The sequence below is a fragment of the Camellia sinensis genome, chromosome 4, assembly GCF_055761805.1.
Source record: "Camellia sinensis isolate YWXY chromosome 4, ASM5576180v1, whole genome shotgun sequence".
Lineage (NCBI taxonomy): Eukaryota > Viridiplantae > Streptophyta > Magnoliopsida > Ericales > Theaceae > Camellia > Camellia sinensis.
The window spans coordinates 68,800,320-68,823,568 of NC_138964.1; the positions used below are offsets into that span (position 1 = coordinate 68,800,320).

A 23,249-nucleotide genomic window follows, 5' to 3' on the forward strand; every position below is an offset into this window, starting at 1 on the left:
CTGCAAAAGAACTGAGAGTTTTCAAAGCCTGCTCGTGCAGAGGACCAAAATTCTAGGCAACACAAGGTTTGAAAAACAAGCGACTAACCTACCCAAACACAATCACAACAACCCAAAAGCCAATTTCCAAGAGATACAAGGGAAGAAAGAGGTAAACAACAATATGAAAGCATTAAACCCAAGTCTGAAATACCACAAGAGTCGGGTCAAAACCGGGATCGCTATAGGTCATACAAACTTCAATGACCAAGCCCGACGCCAATGAGGATTTATGAACAAAACTGCAATGATCCCCATCAACAAGATAATATAAGAGACTACAAAGGTGACAGAGAAAACCCCCATATCTATGAAACCAGCATATTCTACCTCTCCATCCAGCACTTTCAACATTGTTGACGTTGGAACATTTGCAAGGCAGTTGGTTTTTAAGGGAAGTCCACAAAGAAGAGAATTTCCCTCGTAGCTACTTTATTCAAAAGTTGCAAACTGAGTTTTCCATCCTGGGGTTGGACCTGATAAGTTGTTGGGTGCCACAGTGAAGACTGCCAATTTGTCTAATTCGATCAATTGAGAGGATTCTTCCATTCAAGTTGTTGTAAGAGAGATCCAAGCTTTCTATCTGCCTTAAATGTGAGAATGTTGTTGGGATTGATCCAGTTAGATTGCTGTGACACAAGTTTAGTGCATGGATGTTGCTCAATTTTCCAACTTCAATTGGGATTTCTCCTGTTAAGTGGTTGCAAGAGAGATTAACTCTTGACATGTAGTCAAGAATATTACCTTTATATGAATAGATTCCATACTTCGTTGCAAACTCCACTTGTTGTTGAATATCGAAAAATAGAAAGAGAAAATCATAATCCAACATATCATGTTCACCCAATGACTTTTAACCCTTCACAAAGCTCCACATTGTATATACTGTGTAAACCGAAGCATTACTAGCTTTTACAGAAGATTTTGTATGGGTTGTCTCAAAAGGTATGTCAATGAAGCAATGAGGTATGAGACCAGAGAATTTATTTTTAGAAAGATCCAACATGCTTAATTGTTTCAATTGGCATAACTGAATTGGAATTTCACTTTCAAAATTATTAAGTTTTAAGAGAAAAATGCTCAACTCAAAAAGGGTTCCAATCCAGCTAGGAATGATTCCACTTAGGTTGTTATCACTAACATCCAATGTCACCAAAGACAAACTGTTGTAAAACACAAATGTCAATGGACCTCTTAGATTGTTTTGATTCAAGTGGACATGTCACATTTGTGACCTATTGAAGCAAGATGGTATAGAACCAGACAATTTGTTCTCAGAAAGGTCTAAGAACTCAAGTACATGAAGTTTGCATAACTCAATTGGAATAGGCCCTTCCAAATTATTTGAGAGCACGTTAATTCCAAGAAAAAAGACATGTTCCCCATCCATCTCAGAAGCTTTCCAGACATGTGGTTGTTGCTGATACCGATTGCCATTAAGTGACGGGGAAAAGACATGTTATTTGGAAATTTGCCCACAAAAGGATTGTTGTCCAAGTATAAGTAAACCAATAAGGTCAAATTCACAAATGAAAGAGATATTTCGCCATACAAAATATTGTTTGGTAGTTTCAAGAATCCTAAGGAGGTTGGCAAATGCTCTGGTATATGTCCTGAAAAATTATTGGTAGACAAGTCTAAAATCTCTAAGGAGTGCATGTCTCCTAAAGAAGTAGGAATGTAACCCTCAAATAGATTTCTTGACATGTTTAAATTCAACAAATTGGGAAAGATCATTCCTATATTTGTGGGAATTGGGCCCTCAAGATGATTGTCAGAAATATCAATTGAAGAAACATAGGGATTGGGATAAGATGGTAAAAGGAAAGGCCCAATGAGGCAGCATTTTCTCATAGTAAGAACCTCTAATCTTGTATTGTTTTTTAACAACCAAATTGGGAACATTCCGACCAAGATGTTTGATAGATCAACTATTCTCAAGTCATATTGGTAAAAGAAAAATTGTGGAAGTTTCATATCAAGCTTGTATGATCCACAGTTTGATAAACTGAAAACCTGCAGTTGGAACCTAGGAATCCATATCTGAAACTCAATTTGGTCATTCAATATGTTGTTGTCACCTACCAGTACCTTAAGCTTTGAATGGTTGAAAAATGAGACAAAATGAGGGTGGAATCTCAAAATGATTATAAGAAAGAAAAAGGTATTCAAGTGTTGTGAGAATAATAAGTAGAAACAAGGCAAGATTTCCGATGAACTGATTTAAGGAGAGGTCCAATAATCGGATTGGTGTTAAGTATCCAAAACATGAGGGAAGTGTTACGTTAAAACCATTCTCACTGAGATTTAACTCTTTCAGGTTAGAAAGTTCAGACCAACCTGTGAAATAAAGTGATATTTAGCGTGGATATTTTCCTGAATGGAAATTAGTTAATTGAATGAAGGTACATTCACATGGTAAAATAATTAATCCCAGAAATATGATCAGTAGTGTGAATACCTTCATCAAGTGGGCTTCCATTAAGCCTAACTCTGCACAATGTCAGCACCTTTAGGGAAGACATTACTCCAACATTATAAAGAAAGCTCTTGTCAATGAATGAATAATCCAAATACAAGACCTGTATGTGTTTCAATCCATCTAACCCTATAAATAGTAGTTAAAAAAATAACAGTTTATGAAGGACAATAGCAGTGATATGGAAAAATAGCAATCATTACATGACAAGACACATATTATTCAAAGGCAAATTATACTAGTAGTCCCTATATTTTGCTGCTTGTGTTATTTTAGTCCCTACAGTTTCAATTGATTCAATTTTGACCCCTAATTTTAAATTTGGCTTCAATTTGGTCCAATTAATAATCTCGATAGAGTTTTTGACAAAAAAAAAATCATTAAATTAGTTGAGGTTAAGTTACTAAATCAATCAAGTCTACCATTTTGCTTCTAAAAATATGACACATGTTGCTTATGAGGTTAAGTTACTAAATCAATCAAGTCTACAATTTTTCCTATTAATTTAATTCCAAGTTCTAAATGGGAAATGCGACAATGTACACTCCTAAAAGGCCTACATCATAAGAAAAAGTACGATTTTTTTGGTAAAAGTCATGAATTTTTGTGGTGGAATTTATGATTTTTGTGATAAAAGTCATAAATGACAAAATTATGATGTACACCCTAAAGTTATGAATGACAAACTTTTATAGTAAAAGTTATACTTTTTGTGATCATATTTTCTCATGGTAAAAGTTATGTTTTTTTTGTATAAAGTGCCTACCAAAGGGTGCACATGGTAACTTTTACTTTCTAAAGTGTGGGTCCTTCTACAATACACACCCCTTTTTGAGGCGTGTACAATATATAAGTTATGATAATTTGTGGTGTTATTATCACAAATGTCATAAGTAAATCACTTTCAGTCATAACTAAAAAAATACTAACAATTATAGTAGGTCATAATTAAGTCATAACCAAAATAATAGCCATAATGAATCATAATCAAGTTATAACAAACACAACAATTGATCATAACCAAGGAGCATAAAAACCATAACTGGGCATATAGTACACTCCTTTTTTGGTGTGTGTTTTATAGAATTTCCTCAATTAATTTAACTAAATTTACATAATGTGAAAATTCAAGGTTAAAACTAATGTCATTACAACTACAAACACTACAAGAAAATTGACATATAGTGATGTTTGATAAATGCCGCAAAATCCTAGGAAAATGTCATCAGCACCTATTGCGGCGTTTTTTTTTTAAAACGGTGACTATGTGCCCGTCATCTTATTTTGTGACATTTATTAAACCAAGCATTATATCATTAAAAATCAAATAGATAGAGACAAATTACAAAAAGATAATAGAGCTTGATGTTACTATGAAACTGTGTAAAAAAGTTTTCCTATATGGGCATTGATGGTTACATTAGAAAACAGTATCAGCCAATTTTAGAAATGGGTAGTTAAACTTTGTATTGAAGTGAATTAATGCCAATATGTAAGCTTAAGTTCTTACCATTACTAGTAACCAGTCCTTTCAATCCATTCCATTAGAGGTTCAACGTCTTTAGTGACAATGGTGCACCCAGTGACTGTAGGCTGCTTGCACTAAAATTGTTAAAACTCAAGTCAAGAATTTTTGACTGGCTTAAACTTTTTAAACCTGTTGTGTGAAAACTATTATAAATATATGATCTTCTTTTCAACTTTGAAAATAAGAATAAAACCTCTGAAACCTTCACCATCACCTTCTATGTTGTCTATGTGATTATTACTCAAGTCTAGCTCCTCTAACTTGCTTTTATTATGGGATTCTAAAAAAAATTTAAAAGAAATGAGAGTTTGTCTATTGTGAAATTGGGTAATTATTCAATACTTCAGGAATATCATGTGACATTGTGTACGTGGTGTTCCTAACTAATGATGTAACCAAAAAAAATTTAGATGGGACAATGTTAGCCTATATTTGTTAAGTAGTTGGGAGATAAGGATGACTCACCTAATGTGTTTTGTGATTTTACATTGTCAGGAGCACCAAGTAGATAATGTCATATGGTATTCCAACACAACCTAATAAATTTTTTCCACAAAATTGGTCTAAAACATGTGACATTACTTACATGGTGTGTCAAACCAATCATGAGCGGAAAATTTTATGAGTAGAACATGCTGATTAACTTTTTTTTAGGTAGTTGAGAGAAAAAAGAATGACCCATTTTGCGTGTATTGTGATTTTTCATTTGTTGAAAATACTACGTAAACAATACCTCCAAGAATATTTAATAAATTTTCCTAATATTGGTCCTAAAAAACAAGGATAAAAAATATGTATAAACAACCTAGGGAATCTTCTAAGGAATTGTTTGCCAGTCCAAGCAGGTGGTGTGACACATGGATATTGTGCACTTGTTCATGTGGTTACCGACTCAATTTGATGCTAGAAAGATTGCCTTTGGTTGTGAATACATGAAGTGTTTTAGACGTAGCTTACCTCTTACATGAATTGATCCACCCAAATTGTTAACTTGTAGGTATAAAGTCTTGAGTGATGAGGGCACAACAAAATATGGTAACACAAATAGTCTTTCAAAATCTGCAAAAATCAATTTCCATTTCAAGTCACCACCATCCTCACAACTAAAAGAAAACATAAAATTGAGATGTAATCCTTTTTATTAAAGAAAAAAAAAACAAAGAGAGAAGAAGCTAGTTTGTTTACTAAAACACTTGGAAACCTTCATTTGGGATAATGATGGTAAATCTTGTAAATAAAAAATCTTACTGGTAAATCTTTTTTAACTTCCAAAATGAAAGTACAACCTCTACAAAAATTCTCCATTACCCTTGTGACGAGAGCACACTAAGAGATGGTCGGATGTTACTATTAAATAAATTGTCCTACGTCGTACTTCAACAAATGAAAAATCGCAAAACATACTACATGAGTCATCCCTCATTTCTTAACTACGCAACAAAAATGGATTAGTATTGTCTCACTCGTCAGGTTTTCATTATATTATTGATGAGGAGCACCAAGTGAACAATGTTACATTGTAGTCTGAGATTGACAATTAACCTAGATTTTATATATAAAAATTCTCTATGATGTTTATTTTCCATTTACAAAAGTTTGTTTAAAAAACATTGTTATTTTTTTTTTTAAACCTCAACTTCATGGCGAAGGGTTGAGCAACGAAAGATGTTTAAAAAAAAAATAGTTGGTAAAAAGATGTTTAAAAAAAGGAATGCTTCAACAAACTTGATTTGAGCAGCGAAAGTTTTTAAATAATCCTACTTAACCAAGATGATCTCAAGACACCAAATAATTTAAGAAGAAAATACTGCAAGGAAATATTCAATACCAGAGATAGGATAGAAAAGAAAATTAAAATAAAAGGCATCATTGAAAAATTAAAAGGATAAATATATGTGCATTTTGAGGAGTTTCTAAATCCATCCAAAAATTAACTTTTTACACTTGCATCTATTTGTACAAGAGTTTCTTCAAGTGTTATAATGCAAGTAGTGGATGTAGAAAAAAATTAAAATGGTGCATTAAGAAGCACCTGTCACCCAATTCATTAAATTTCAATCTTATCAATTTCCTAATTAAGAATTTTTAATTTGCGTCAATTTAGTCTAATTTTAAATCAGTCTTCGAAATCATTAACAAAATAATAATAAATTACACTTGTTATTCCTATAGTCTATAAATGTGTTTTGTATCACTTTGGTCTCTAAAGTTTTCAATTTTGACAATTTAATAGATAAACACTAATGAGAAAGGCGATGGATGCATAACCTCACAGTGTTTAGGGCCAAAATTAATAAAATTCAAGTTTTGAAAACAAAAGTTATACAGACCACAAATACATTCTTTAGGAATCATAAACGTGTTTTATTATTATTCTTTTACTGATTTAGACGTTTGCCTAAATTTGAATGACTCAAATAACAACCTTTTAGGGACAAAAATAAATAAATAAAATAAAACTTAAATAATCAAAATGACACAAAAATGCATATTTTAGGACCATAGATATATTTTATCCAAAAGTAAAAATTTAAGAAACAGAAGCCTGTTGTTGAATAAAAAACAAAATGATCCATTACTTTTACATATTCAATTGGTATTGTTATATTGTTTGGTAATAACCAAAGTCAACAAGTGGTTGTTTGGAGTGTTGGGGATCGGGGATCCCGCCCAAGACCTCTTAGAAATTATACCAAGCAGAAAACACAAACACACCCAATGAGACACCGTATTTAACGTGGTTCAGCCTCAATGCCTACGTCTACGGGAATTATACCAAGCAGAAAACACAAACACACCCAATGAGACACCATATTTAACGTGGTTCAGCCTTAATGCCTACGTTTACGGGAGAGTAACTGGAGATTCATAATAACAATGGAGATTACAAAGAGATTTACACAATGGAGGAGGAGACCACTCACTCAACTCCCACTAAGCTCCACATCTCATACAGAGGGAGCTCCCTTCTCTTACAAAGAGGGACTCTCTGTCTTACTCTTTACATTTTTCCACTCACGGTTTTCCAACACTTAGCTCTCTCCTCAACTCCTCTCTTTACACACCAAGGAACGAAGAAGTTGGCCGGCATTCCACCACAAATCACTCCTGATTTGCGGTGTCAAATTCGGCTCTTCCTTATGTGCCGTACTCCGCCGAATTTGGTGCCGCCATTCCTGATTTTTTTCTTCCAAGCTCCAACTTGATTTCATACGAGCAGAAGAGAAAGAAGATCACCCCTCACATGGGGTGATATCCAATAAATCACCCATTCAACCCATGTGAGGTGATACACTGTACACACTGCTGCTAATCTTATCACGCCCAAAAGCCAACATAGTCTTTATCTGCTTACTGAGACGCTTGCATCCCCTGAAGCTAGATATAACACACCAGAGAAAATACAGAGATACAAGTGAAGGAGGGAATCCTACATCCTCACTCAACTCACACCACTCTCTGATTCTCTCTTAGAGAGAGCCTCTGCTCCTATCTCCAATAGATCTCTTCCACACTTTCTTGTCTCAAATGTCTTCACCTGCTATACATGAATTTGCGTAACTAAGATATCCTACACCTCTTGATTGGACGCCCTATATCCCTACCCAGGATACCCTTGACTGTCATGTATCACATCACACGACCAATCATTGAAGCAACAAAAAACTTTTCATTTGTTCCATCAACGTCCTCGATTTTCTTTGCTCGGAGCTTTTCCTCTAAACTATCAGCCTTTGCCCTCTACACTTTTGAACAACCTCCCAGCATTCCCATACGTTCATTGTCTGTTCCTTTGCAATCCCTGATTTGATATTCAATAGATTGATGGTTGTTAGTAGCTCCATCAGTCAAAGTATCGTCAGGTATGCAACTTCTTGCATAGTGCTCGCATCCATGGTTTTTGGTCTCCCTGCGTCAAGCTCACCTGAGAGATCCACATCAATTATATCCTCCACTGCCATGGAACTAAAGAAACCACCATAGAGAAGAAAGACTTGGCACACCTTGGCACACTCTTGCGTCTTATCCGTCTTAATTTCTCTACCTAGAGGTTCTTGTGAACTTTTAACAACCCATTGTTGCATACTCTACCTGTGCCTTCTCTCTGCACTATACATCTGCACCTTACACGCCACTCTTGCATACCCATCTGTGCTCTTGTACTTGTGTGCTTGCACCTAGTATGCTCCTCTGCGACTATTATTCTACTCATCCACATTTTTACCAGTACCACTCGTATATAGTAGCTCCAACTGTCACAACATTTCCCTGAGCCTGTTCTAGTAAATCATCTGTTCATCAACAAATGGACTTTTGATTGAACCAAATCTTCTGATCAACTTCGGAGATAATCATCTACAATCGTCTGATCGCCCCTGACCAATCTTGATCTCCCTCGATCCGCCATTTGATCAAGCATGATCTCCTCTGGTCTCCAATGATCTATCTCTCGATTTGCATCTAGTTGTCCAATCCGGTCAAAATCTATCTATTTTGACATTCTAAGTGAATCCACAGTGTTTCACAAAATCCAGCAACCTCCCTCCGATTATTGAATGTGACAAGCTCTCTTATTTTGGCAATCTTCAAAAAACAATTCAGAATCTCACTATTCTAACCTTGCGGTTACATCCAGAATGGTCCATTTAGCTAGGACCAACCTTTGCTGCACTTCCAAGGGTCTCACTGAAAAACATCCCCGAAAGTTAGGCCACAACACAATTTCTAGAAAAATCTGGGTCCTCATTGCAATTTTCTAGAACCCTCCAAGAATATTCCATTTTTCCAAGGAATATTCTGTTTCTTGACGTCATCACTATGCCAGCACCTCATCATGTTGATGTGATCACTTAGACCCCTCTTGGATCGGGTTAAATCAGGTTGGACTCGCCTAATTAGACTGTTGCTGACGTCATCCACTGCATCATCCTCCACTGAAAAAAATAATTATCAGGACGCAGCTGGGGTTTTGTACCATTAACCATGTACGCACCACAGCATCTTATCTACTTTGCCAAGGCTACGCCTTGTGTTATATTTTCCTTAACAAATATTTAAACACTGCGGCTTTGGTGAACAGTGGTCTTCTTCAACCTTTTACTACGCGTGTGGCACGTGTCCGAGAGTGGTTCTCACTCGCCATTTTCAGAGGGCGCGTGAAGTCCACCCCAGTCTCTGTTTGGGCTCGTTTTTCTAGGTCTGGATTCCTCTCGTCGAGACCTTCCTCTTGGTATGTTCAAAACTCGATTTCAAGTAACTTGATTTATGAGCCATTCAGGAAAAACACTCTTTTTTTCACCACCTCGCTCTGATACCAATTGTTAGGGATTGAGGATCCCGCCTAAGACCTCCCATAAATTATACCAAGCAAAAAAACACACACACTCCCAAGGAGACACCATATTTAACATGGTTTGACCTCAATGCCAATGTCTACAGGACAATAACCGAAGATTTATTATAATAATGGAGATTACAAAGAGATTTACACAATGGAGGGGAGACCACTCTCACTCTCAACTCCCACTAAGCTCCCCCTCTCACAAAGAGAGAGCTCCCCTCTCCCACATAGAGGGACTCTCTATCTCACTCTCTACATTTTCCCACTCACGGTTTTCCAACTCACTTGGCTCTCTCCTCAGCTCCTCTCTTTATACACCAAAGAAGGAAGAAGTTGGCTGGCATTCCTCTGCAAATCACTCTTGATTTGCAGTGTCAAATTTGGCTCTCCCACATACGCCGCACTCTGCTGAATTCAGTGCTGCCATTCCTGACTTTCTTCTTCTGAGCTCCAACTAGGTTTCACACAAGCAGAAGAGAAAGAAGATCATCCCTCACATGGGGTGATATCCAACATGGAGGAGCCAAATAAGCAATATCTTTTTCTAGTTTTTTTTTTTTTTTTTAGTGACTCTTTTGCAAAATTATGTTAATTTTTTTTATTTTTCCAGTTGTCTTGTGTCGACAAATCTAAACAGTAAAATAAATAAATAAATAATCTATAAAAAAAAATTAAAAAGCCAAAATAAGTCAAATAGGTCCACTATTTTTTACTTATTTTTAACTTTTAATTATAGAATTTTTTGATTTTTTGATTCGTTGAGCTAAATCTAGGGTCGCATTTGTTTCACGCTTTCAGTGACCAGAGTGGCTTAGGTTTGCTATGGGTCCCACCCACAGCATGTTTGGTTGTGAAATGAGGGGCTAGAGTGATACTCCAATCGGAATACTAGGCTTATTGGCCTCGTTTGGCATGCGTGTGTTTTAGCCTAAAAGCCCAAAAAATTACTAAAAAAATCAGAAAACCTATAACTTATACCAAAAAGTCAAAAAATTTCTTTTCTCTCTACTTTTTGCGCATCTTTTCCTAAAAAATGAAAATGTCATTCCAAACATACTAGTTTTTTTTATCTCATATTTTAGCTAGAAAGTCAAAAAGTTACTAAAATAACATGTTCCCAAATGAGGCCAGAATGGGCAGATTAGCTTTGTAGAGGAGAAGGTGGGATTGAGAAAATATTGAGGAGATTAGAGTGTGGCTGGTCGTCCGAAACAGTGCTCTTTTTTTTTTTCCAACTACTGTTATGTCTATTTTTTTTATAATTGTTTTAGAATTTTTTTAATATAGAAATATGGTTTTTTTATTTTATATAAAAATAATTTATCAATCCCATCGCTAACAATTTCTCACACTATTATCAAAACAAATACACTTTCACTTAATCCCCTCACTAACAATCCCTACATTAACAATCTCTTCACTAACCATCTCCTCACTAACAGTCTCATCCAACCTAATCCGCCAAACAAACATGGCCTAGAAGTCTAAAGTTTTTTGAAAAAGTTCAAAAAGAAAAAATTTACTAAAGACAAAAAAAAAACCACCAAATAAGCAAAAGCCACTACCAAACACTTCATTTTTTTAACTTATATTTTAGCCAAAAACAGACCTGGCCCTGGACATAGGCCCACCAGGCCATGGCCTGGGGCCCCTCAAAATAGACTCAAAAAGGGGGCCCCTCTTGTTATAGTATAGTGCAATATATTAGGTATGTTTTAGATCCAAAAAAGATTAAAAACGACCCAAACTGACTTAAAATAAATTGACCCGTTAAAAAATTGAAAGACCCATTCAAAATTAAAAAGGCCCATTCTCTCTCCCTATCTAATTCCTAATCCTAAATACTCTTAATCCAATTTTTCCAACAACTTGACAGCAACAGCCCAACAAAGAACAAACCTAGCAGCAGCACACTCGTCCAAATTACCACCAATTTTGAGTAAGTTTCTGTCACTTTTTTTTTTGTTTTTCATCTCTCTTCATTGAAAAGTTGCAGTCCATTTTTCTTTTTTGAAATTTAAGGTCTGTTTATTTCGGCGAAAATATTTTCTTGGAAAGTTTCCACCATTTTATGATTATTTCTTTTGGAAAAATTTAGAGAATATTTTCCCTCCAAACAAACATAGCCGTGGATTTATTTATTTATTTATATACAAATATATATATATATATATTGTTGACTTGCCCATGCAGAACAAATTTTGAAAATTTATTTTTCTGATAGATTGAAACCCTAGAGTTGGTGAATTATGTGTTAAAGCTATGCTAATTGTTTGGGCAATTTATGTAAAATTTATTATCTGACTTGGTAATTGCTTAATGAGACTTATATATTATGAGGCTAAGGCTGTTTAGATGAGACTATACATTGTGTTTTAGTTTGCAATATCTGGAATTATTTGTTCAATTTAGTGACATAACATAATTTAAATTTTAATGTATTCTTCTTTTTCCTTGTTGACAATTATTCCATGTCACTCATAGGGCCTTCTCTGTAACATCACATAATTTAAAAGTTTTTTTTTTATTATTTTGCTAAGTGGTGGTGGTGCTATTATTTTGAATTTTGATCTAAAAAAGTATTTTGATCTCAGTTCATCATGACTCTTAAAAGAAATTATCCATCTGGATTCACAAAAAGGAAAAAGAAGCAAAGAGTCGAAAAATTAGTCGAGTGTCAAAGAGGAGCTATTGACAAGTTCTTTATGAGTGACAAACAAGTAGAACAATCAGTTGAAGACTTGAATAATGAAGAATTTGAAACTTTGGTGAATAATGAGAATGAAAATTTGGTAGATGAAGAAGGAAATGGGGAATTTGGGAGTGCAGAAGCCAATCAAGATGATGAGATGAATGTGGAATGTGAGTATTGAAATATAGATGATCCGGGGACTTGAAAAATAATTGACCAGAATTTACGCGATTTTTTAGTCGAAAGAGGTCCTATGCGAAGAAATTGTGAGTTCAACTTTCCTAAGGATGATTCTTTGAGGCATAGGCATTTCTCACATGTTCATTACATTCGGCATTTACCAAATGGAGAAAAAATTGATATATAGGACATGGTTGATAGACTCGGAATTTTTGGATAGAGTATTTTGCTTTTGTTGTAAGTTGTTCAAGCAAGAGGGAAATAAGACTCAATTGGCCATCGAAGGATTTAAAGACTGGAGAAATATTGGTGAGAGACTTAAAGGCCATGAAAGTGGTAACGAGCACATTACTTGCATGAGAAAATGGATTGAGTTGGAGAAAAGATTGGAAAAGCATCAAACAATAGAGAAAAGTATACAAGAACAAGTTAACAACGAAATAGAGCACTTGAGATGAGTTTTATTGACGATACTTGCATTTGTGAAAACACTTGCCAAGAATAATTTGCCTTTTCGTGGAAGCCATGAGAAGATTTATGAAGAGAGCAATGAACTTTTTTTAAGCATAATTGAAATGATTGGCAAGTTTGATCCAACGATGGAACAGTACTTGCGGCAGATAGAAAAGGGTAAGATTCATTACCATTATTTGAGTCACAAAATTCAAAATGAGGTGATACAAATGTTGGCCGGGGAAGGCAAAAGTGCAATTTTGTCGATAATCAAACTAGCAAAATACTTTTCGATCATACTTGATTGTACTCCGAATATAAGCATCAAGAACAAATGTCTCTTGTTGTACGATGCGTGGATGTTTCAACAAGTCCAATTACGGTGAAAGAGTTTTTTTGGAATTCTTGAATGTGGATGATACATCTAGGATGGGACTTTTTGATAAACATCAAGAAGCATTAGTTCACCTTCAACTTGATATTGATGACTTAAGAGGGCAAGGGACAATGGCTCTAACATGAAAGGCAAAAACAAAGGTGCTCAAACAAGAGTACTTCAAGTAAATCCTAGAGCATTCTATACGTCGTGTGCTTGTCATAGTCTTAACCATGTGCTTTGTGATATGACCAACTCTTGCTCTAAAGCAAATACTTTGTTTGGTGTGGTACAACGCATATATGCATTGTTTTCATCTTCCATTCAATGTTGGGCAGTTTTAAAAGATAATCTAAAGGAAGGCCTCACAGTTAAGTCATTGTTGCAAACGTGTTGGGAAAGTCGCATTGAAAATGTTAAACCACTAAGATGCCATGCTCCAAAAATAAGAGATGCTTTAGTTGACTTGTACAACAATCCTACCACGGATTTGATTGCAAAAAGTGAATCTAAATCCCTAGTTACTCATGATCTTGAGACTTTTGAGTTCTTATTTAGTATTGTAATTTTGTACAATTTGTTGTTTCATGTGAACTCTGTTAGCAAACTTCTTCAAAGTAAAGATATGGATATAGCAGTTGCTATAAAGCAACTAGATGGGCTTGTTAAGTATGTTGCAATGTATAGAGAAGTTGGTTTCATGGAGGCTATGATTAAAGCTAAAGAAATGGCAAGTGAATTAGGAATTGAACCTACATTTGTTGAAAAGCACATCATTTCTAGAAAGAAACAATTTGATGAGAATGTTAGAGAAGAGGTGACCCAATCGGTTGAAGAATCATTTAGAATTGATTACTTCTTGTATTTTGTTGATCAAGCCCTTTGTTCACTCAAAAATAGGTTCGAACAATTCGAAGTATATGAGGCAAACTTTGACATTTTGTTTGACTTGAAAAAGTGCAGCGATGAGTCGTTGAAGACAGGGTGTGTGAACCTTTAAGAATTTTTAAAACATGGTGAGATTTCCGATATTGATGGAAGAGATTTATTGATGGAGCTAAAAGTCTTGAAAGAGAGATTGCCAAAAGAAGTCAATAAACCAATTGAAGTGCTCAATCATTTGCAATTGATGGCAAATTGTTTCCCAAATTCATGGGTTGCTTATAGGATACTTTTGACTATTCTGGTTACAGTTGCATCGGGGGAAAGAAGCTTTTCAAAGTTGAAAATGATCAAAAATTACCTTCGATCAACCATGTCACAAGAAAGATTGAATGGATAAGCATTGTTATCCATTGAAAATGATTTTGCAAAAAACTAGATTATGTAAATATGATTGATTTATTTGCTTCTAAAAATGCAAGAAGAATAAGGATCAAGTGAAACTTACTAGTTATTGTAATGTAATGCTAAGTATTTTTTGTGATTTTCACACAAATCTTTTGTCCTTTACCTTGAAATTTTTTTTTCATTCAATTAAAAAAAAAAATGTGAAGGGCTCCAAAATTTATTAGTTGATTATCGGCTTTGGGCCCCAGAAATCTCAGGGTCAGGCCTAGCCAAAAAGCCACTAAAATGGACTTTCCAAAGGAAGTGTGTTATAAAACCATCAAGATTATTCCAACACACACCCAGCTCCTCCAAGTTATTAAAATGTTTGAGATATAGTCTCAAGTCAAGAAAATGAAAGTATTAGTCGGAAACCAAGTAAACCTGGTTTTTCTATTCTTGCAGTACTACTTAGTTTTATTTTTATTTTTATTTTATATAGATTTGGCAGTACTATTTAATTGAGATTGGGAAGGGATAGATTTTAAACTCACCACCATTATTGATAGTTCCTTTCTACCTGTTACTTCTTACATATAAAGACTTAAAAGATGTTAGCTCACCCAAAGTTGAAAGGATGCTATTATTGAAACTATTGTGACTCAAATCAAGAACCTGCCGGTTGCTCAGCCTTGCCAACTTCTCAGAACCTGTAAAATAGTCAACAATATATATATATATATATATCACAATTAGTCACAACATAACTTTTGTAAACATTGTCAGAAAGCAAACAATAGACTGAACTTGTTTGGTTGCTATTCAAGTAATCAAAAATCTTCATTCTCAACCCAACCCACTAATCCATTGCTTGACAAGTCAAGGCTTTGAAGTTCTTCAAATGGAAGAAACATGAAGGCATTCAGATACCAAGCTCTAGAATCATAATAAGTCCTTGAATAATTGAGTGAGAGTTGGATCACTCTCGTCGTTGTAGTTTTGCAGTTGACTCTTGCCCATTGACAACAGTCAGTAGTCTCCTCACCCTTCCAAGCATCCAACTATGTTTGTAGGGTAGAGCCATTTGGGTAGTTGGTGAAAGCATTTAATTGCAGAAGAGCAATCCTCTCATGCTCCCAACACCGGTAACACTCACTTGCCAAAACCAACATTACCCACAACCACACCAATCTCATCTCTATAAACATGAAACTACCGCTATTATTTCTTCTTTGTATGTTTTGCACAAACTCAGAATTGCACATTTAGCACCCAAGTGGTCTAAGTACTTGTAAAGGCACAAAGAGCACCAGGATACACTGTGCCCTGCCACTTATTTATTGACTAAAGGACCACCTAAAGTGTTTTCTAACTTTGGCCTCCTTTTCACACATTAGACCATGAAATTATTATTCAGTTCTTGTATTGTCTGGGTCTAAGGATTGAAAATCCCTATATATTAGCATTACTAATATATACAATTTACACACCAAAGAAAATAAAAAATAAAAAATTATACATCAAGATTAATTTAACATTCAGTAGTAATTAGAAAAAATTCATCTCCCCTCTTAACAAGGAAATGCCAATAATTACCTAATTTGGTTTCAAAAGCTTCTCATAATTTCCTCTCATCTCACTAAATTTCTTTGCTTACAATCAAAAATATGGTGGGCTCTATAGAGAAAATACTAACAATGTTTATTTGTAATAGTGCAATTTTAAATAAATTAATTTAACATTCAATAGTAATTAGAAAAATTCATCTCACCTCTTAACAAGGAAATGCCAATAATTACCTAATTTGGTTTCAAAATCTTGTCATAATTTCCTCTCATTAAATTCCTTTGCTTACAATCAAAAAGTATGATGGGCTCTATAAAGAAAATACTAACAATGTTTATTTGTAATAGTGCAATTTTAAATAAATTAATTTAACATTTAGTAGTAAGTAGAAAAATTCAATCTCACCTCTTGACAAGGAAATGTCAATAATAACTTGGTTTTGCTTCAAAATCTTGTGTTAATTTCCTCTCACTAAGAGATTTTCTTTGCTTCCGCAATCAAGAAGTATGCTGACCTCTATTAAAAAGCATACCAACAATGTATATTAGTAATAGTGCAATTTCAACTACTATAGCTTGTAAATTAGCTTAATTGCATTAATATGGTACTTGATAACTTCATTTATTTATTTTTATTCAATCAGTAGAAGAATATTTACGAATATCAAAATAATTACATTAAATATTAGTCGGCAAAAGTCAAATATTTAGCTACTAAATTTTTTTAGTCGGGGAATATTGATTATTGGCGACTAAAAAAAAATTAGTAGCTAAATATATTACAATTGGCGACCAAAAAAAATTTTAGTAGCTAAAAATATCACAATTGGCGACTAAAAGAAATTTTAGTAGCCATGGAGCTAGTTTTAGCTACTAAAATTGTTAGTAGCCGAATGAAAAGAAAAAAATTATTTTTTATCTTTAGCGACCAAAAATTTGGTAGCCAAAAGTATATTTTTAGCGACAAAAGAATATTTTTGTCGCCGTATAGTTAGTTTTAGCTACTAAAATTGTTTAGTAGCTGAATGAAAAGAAAAAAAAATAGTTTTTATCTTTGGCGACCAAAAGTTTGGTCTCCAAAAGTGTATTTATAGTGACAAAAGACTATTTTAGTCGCCAAAAACCTAACATGTGTGGAGAGAGATTTCAAATTTCAGACGTAGAGTATTCAGTCAGTAACGGCGTAATATATATCTATCTATCTATCTATACTATTATAAAGTGAACACAAACTCTTATGGTGTCTTGAAGCTTTACTCTCCTCATGCCATGTGGCAGTATTTTTTATTTTTAAAAAAAAAAGTTAAACAAAGAGTATACTATTATAAAGTGAACACAAACTCTTATGGTGTCTTGAAGCTTTACTCTCCTCATGCCATGTGGCAGTATTTTTTATTTTTAAAAAAAAAAGTTAAACAAAGAGATGGGCAAGGCTTGAACCCATGACCATGGGTTAAAGTACGAGGACTCATACCACTTAAGCTAAGTACACATTATATTATTAATTTCATTATTATTTTCTTTTATTCCTACTTATTTAAATTGCACACACATCGTGTGTGCCACCCGCTAGTATATATATATATTATCTATACTATTATAAAGTGAACACATAATATGGTGTCCTGAAGCTTGCTTTGCTTTACTCTCCTCATGCCATGTGGCAGTATGTTTTATTATTTTCTTTTATTCCTACTTATTTAAATTGCACACACATCGCTAGTATATATATATATTATCTATACTATTATAAAGTGAACACATAATATGGTGTCCTGAAGCTTGCTTTGCTTTACTCTCCTCATGCCATGTGGCAGTATGTTTTATTTTTAAAAAAAAAGTTAAACAAAGAGATGGGCAAGGCTTGAACCCATGACCATGGGTTTAAGTACGAAGACTCATACCACTTAAGCTAAGTACACATTACAATATTAATTTCATTATTATTTTTTTTATTCCTACTTATTTAAATTGCACACACATCGTGTGTGCCACCCACTAGTATATATATATATATATTTGGTTCCCAGACAACAGACCAGCGCCTCTGTCTCTCTCTCTTCAACGTTTCTGTCTACCTCTCCCTCTCCCTCTGCCTCTCCGCTGCTCTTCTCCCCTCCCTCTCTCACCGCCGCTCCACCAGCTGTGCCTTCGCCACTCCTCCTCAGGGCCGCCGACAACTGGAGCACCGATTGCAAGCTCTCTCTTCTCTGTGCAGTTCGCATTTTGACACAAAAGCTAGGTTGGTGATTAGGTCTTCTTCTACACCATTTTTCTAGGTATTGATAGAACCATCAATGTTTTTCTTCATTGCAATCGTTTCTTCACTGAAATCTTCTTCTACCACTCTCTGTTTCTTCCTCTTCTAGTCTTCGTTGTATGTATATATATATATATATATATATCCATATATATAAATCAAAACCCATTAAAATCTAATGGCTCGTTGCCCCCCATGAATTGTTGGTTTGGAAAGTTGTTATGGCTTTTCAATTTGTTTGTTTGTTTGTTTGTTTTTTTTTTCTTGCCTTCAAACTGTTTGATAAAATGTCTCTTAGGCTTCTCAAAAATCTAATATACTTTTGTTTACCTACACAATCTGCTAAAATTTTTCTGTTGGGTTGTTTGCAATTTGTGGTTTAGTTGATGGGTTTTTGAGATTTAGTAAAACCCTAGGATTAAATTGGTTATTTATGTTCTTATGGTTGGGTTTTCGAATGTTTTTGATTTTTCTCTGTTGGGTTGTTTGGATTTAGAAGAAAATATATATGTAATTTAGTATTGTTTTAATTGTTTTTGCTTTCCAACTCAACCATGCACAGTTGCCTTAAGTCTCAGCTCTACTTTGTTGTATCATCTCGACCCTAGAATCAAATGGATGATTTTCAATATGATAGAATAGATAGAATAAATACATACTATATGATTTTCAATTCAAAATATTATTTTTCCCTAGTGCAAGGTGTTTTCACATATATCATTCAATCTAATTCAACTTAATACAATTTTGTTAGAAAATTTTGTTTTTTTAAATCGTTGAAAAGTATCTAGATATGCGTTGTGATTTGTGAATTGTTTATTGTATTCAAGTATGTTTAAAGTCCCCCATGTTTTCTCAATGGCAGGTAGATTTCTCTGGGATGGTTGATGACAAATTCTTAGATAGATTGGGGTTAGAGAAGGGTACAACAAAGCTTGTGAATCACAAGGAGAGGGGTAGAGTATTTCGGGCAATGGATGGTTGCAGCTACAAGGCTGCTACCGGTGGATCCCTTCTTTTTTTTCCCCCTCTCTATAATGGTTTGCTGATATTCAAACTGACACTGTTTATCATGTCCTTTTCTCTCAAATATGTTGCTTTGAACATGCTGATGAGAGCTATCATAGTAGATACACAAGCAGTGCAGAGGCATCGGGCAACAATCTTGGAATGTGTGAAGGTATTCTTTGAAATGATGTTTGTTACTATAATCTATTTTGGTTTTTTCCTGTGTTGGCATTTTTTTTGGTTTATATGCTATTTTGTTACAAATTGAACCATTAAATTTAATGATTTCCATTGATATCCAGTATGGTTACAAGCCCTTTCAAGATAATTAGCACGGTTACAAGATATTGATGATCCATGTATTTGTATATTTTATTAATTTCAAACATTGAAATTTTATTATGTTATGTTGTTGTGAGACCATGTGGTTGATTGGTTTTATAGTAGTATTTATTTATTTATCTTTTCTCTTTGTTGTCTTGTGTCTTAACATTAAAGGGATTGAAATTCTCTGTGCCATGTCTTTTCTGGAAGGACACTGTTTATGGTGGTTAGATAACAAATTATGGGGTTAAAAAAGACTTTCTGGGAGCCAATATTTTATGCGATTTCATGGTCCATATATGACTGGTTAGAAATGATCTATTCAGGATAGAAAAACCCTTCTGGTTTGATGTGGTTAAATTAGTGAAAGTAAGAGTTGGTCATTGAGTGAAAGACTAGAAAGAACATACACTCTGTTTGGCTTGAAGTTGTAATGCATTGGAATTCTTATCAAATATGAATTGATAACTTGTGAATTTAATTTTGTGGTTTCTGGGTCAACTCTTGACCAAAGTTGTCATGCACGAATAGCGGCACTTATTACTGATATTCAAAAGCTGCGTGATGAAATTGACCTCCTGTTTGAAGAGATAAACAGACAGATGGAGGTATCAAGCAAAGTAAGTTTTGTGAAACTTTTATTTTTTCTTTGACAAGTTAAATGATTGATATACTAGAAAAGTAGGTTTATGATAATGGGTATTAAGGAACCTTTGGAAAAACCGTCCACTTCTTGTGTGAATGGCATGGGAGTGGCAATGACACTTTCTTTTTGCTGAATGAGTGGGATTAGACTTGGTTGTTAGAGTAACGTATATGTAGGGAAAGATATCTCTCAAAACTAGTTTGGGATTCTTGGACCATGTGTAGGTTATAGGAGAAACGTTTCTGATGTTACTGTGTAATGTTTTTGATGTTTCTAATGTCTTTTTCTTAGGAAAAAATCAATTCGATGAGGCTCACTGCCACTTCTCAAGGTTCCGTAGTGAATGATTGTAATGTGGCTGAGAAACTGAGCCACAGCAGTGCCCTAGGAGTCAAGCGCAAAGATTTGAACGGCAGCACCTCCTCAGGCCAAGGGTGTTACAATAAGGATTATATGAGTGATGAGGATTTGGAGGAACATTTAAGAAAAATGAAGGCTAAGTCTGCTGAAATGCTGAAGAAGTTGTCTGAAAAAAGGTATCAACTATTGCAGACCTATGGCAAATCATTTATCCCTACAGTGTAGGCATCTAATGCACAACCTTGTTCCAGGTACAATCTAAAGCTTATTGAATATTTGTATTGAGTAGTATAATTTGAATTTGTACTTGTGATTCAATTCATAGAAGACACTTTGCACGATTGTCCCCCTATTGGTGTATTTTATGTAAATCTTGATTAGAAACAGATTGTATTCCATATAAAAAAAAAAAAATAAGTGTACAAAATGAAGGACAACCACAAATTGTATTCCATATATCCTTGTGTTGCTATTAAACCTTAAAATCCAATTATTCAAAGTTTTGGGATGCATTTGTAATGCTGCTTGGTTCATGATTTATGGAATGCCAATAGAGAGTAGCACATATGGGTTTGTGGTATGTTTTTCTTTAACTGATGTTTCAGTTATTATGGTTCGTGAAGGACTAATATGTATATATTAATCTATGTTGTATGTACTCAGATAGAGCAACTAGATTCATATGTTGTATGTACTCAGATTGAATATCAAAAATTTTATTTCATATATATTCGAGTATGCAAAACTAATGATTAATTTGAAAAGATTACTTAATTTCGAGTTTTATATGTTTTTTTTATAATTTTAAATTGGCCAATATTTAGTCAATACTAATGATTTTTTTTTTTGCAGCTGGTTTTTGACGTACAAATGTGGATATGACTTTTTTTGACAAGTACGGAAGAGCATTATTTTTACATCTCCGTCCGTATATATAGTGGTTCATACAAATTAGTTTTTTGGCGTGGTAAATATCCAAAATTTGGCCCGATAGAAATTAGCGTTGGACGTGGTACAAATTAGTTTTTGGGGCGGTACAGAATAAATTTTTGGTGTGGTATAGATTTCCTTTTGGATATTAAATTTGGTTAATCCTCTATTATGTATGGAATTAAATTTATTGGGGTTGAATTATACTTGGTTCGTATGGAATTTGTATTACATTTAAAATTGGACGTTGAATATAAATATTTTCGATGGTTGGAAGTGAAATATGTGCACGTTGTTGAATGGTTGATAATATATTCAGTATTGATGGATTATATTGTTTATACAGGGAATAGGTTGCACTAATAATGGATACAGGCGGTTCAGAAATTTAAAAAAAAAAAAAATTAATATAGTATTTGGTGACTAAATATGTTGGTAGCAAAAAATGTAAGCAATTGTTTTGACGACCAATAATTTAGTAGCAAAAAATAACCAAATAGCTTTTTGTGACCAAACCACATAGTAGCTAAAACAAATCAGAATGAGGAAAGTTCTTTTGGTTACTAAATATTTTAGTCACTAAAAACATGATATCCTTTGGCGACTAAAGTGTTTGGTTGCTAAATGTACGTATTCAATTAGCAACTAAAATTTTAGTCTCTAATAGTTTAATTTAGTTTTCTGTGAGAACTTTTGGCGACTAATATTTTAGTCGCTAAAAGATACGTTTGCCCACTAACCAAACTTTAGTAGCCAAAAGATCAATTTCGGCGACCAATAATTTAGTCACCAAAAGATCACCTTTCCCAACTAACCAAAGTTTAGTAGCCAAATGTTTAACTTTCGGCGATAAAAAATAGTTTAGTTGCCAACACTTTCGCCGACAGGGTACAGGCGACGAACTTGGTGACAAAAATTTAGTCGCTAATTACATTCGGCGACCAAAAATGGGATTGGTCGCCAAAACTGTCATTTCCTGTAGTGTATAAAATTTTCAATTTGAATACCTCGAATTCAATTTGAATACCACGAATTCATTGAATAATCCAAATACACCACTAACAACAATCTAAATTTGCAATAATGCAATTTCAACTATTAGTCTTTTTTCTTCTCTTTTCTTTTCTTTTTTTTTTTTTTTTTTGTCAAATAAGACGTTAATAAATTAATAAATTAAGTTAGTATAATCAGACATTCTTTACTTCTCCATAAGGTTAAATCCTAAACTTCTCTCTACAAATCTAAAAGTACATTCACTTGAGATACGATCAAGTTCAATTTCTCAACTATAAACTATTAGTCTATAACAATTTGTAATTGTGCTTAATAATATTAATATGGTAATTGGGTACTCTAAAACTTTATCCAACATTGTCACAGATGCCAGATTTGCATTCTAATCCACACTTGCCTAATGGTGAGCCCACCTTGACTAAAAGTTATGATAATGCAACACAAAAATGCAATTAATTTGTATGATTTGAGGAGACTTTGACTTGAGGTCAACAATAGATACCCTATGATTTTTAAATATTGCAATTTGCAAAAAGAGGGGGAGAAATGCAAATCAGTGGATAGTGGAAAACTAATTATAATATAGATGGAATCTTTTTTTGGCATAATTTTAATAAATAAGAAGGATTTGTACCAAACACAGCAATGGCTTGCACACAAGAAATTTGCATCTTAAAAATGCAAATATTTCTTAACTATTCCATTGATTTATAATTTCTGCAAAAAATAAAAAAAAAATAAAAAACTAAGTGCCGATATGTTTATAGGCAGCTTGGTCTTGTTTA

The 23,249-nt window shown here is 34.0% G+C and overlaps 1 protein-coding gene and 1 pseudogene across 2 annotated transcripts; one reads left to right on the forward strand and one right to left on the reverse strand.

Annotated features, from left to right (window-relative positions):
* Positions 1-228: 228 nt before the first annotated feature.
* On the reverse strand, positions 229-18,147 carry LOC114306973 (cuscuta receptor 1-like; annotated as a pseudogene).
* On the forward strand, positions 17,951-21,732 carry LOC145789332 (uncharacterized). Of its 2 annotated transcripts, none has more exons than XM_082925148.1 (4): positions 17,951-18,201; positions 19,048-19,362; positions 20,452-20,771; positions 21,373-21,732. In XM_082925148.1, the coding sequence occupies exons 2-3, from the start codon at positions 19,063-19,065 to the stop codon at positions 20,743-20,745; spliced, it is 594 nt and encodes a 197-aa protein (XP_082781274.1). In that variant the 5' UTR covers positions 17,951-18,201; positions 19,048-19,062; the 3' UTR covers positions 20,746-20,771; positions 21,373-21,732. The 2 variants fall into 2 exon arrangements, with proteins under 2 accessions (XP_082781274.1, XP_082781273.1); XM_082925147.1 differs by having other exon boundaries at positions 17,954-18,164.
* The last annotated feature ends 1,517 nt before the right edge of the window (positions 21,733-23,249 follow it).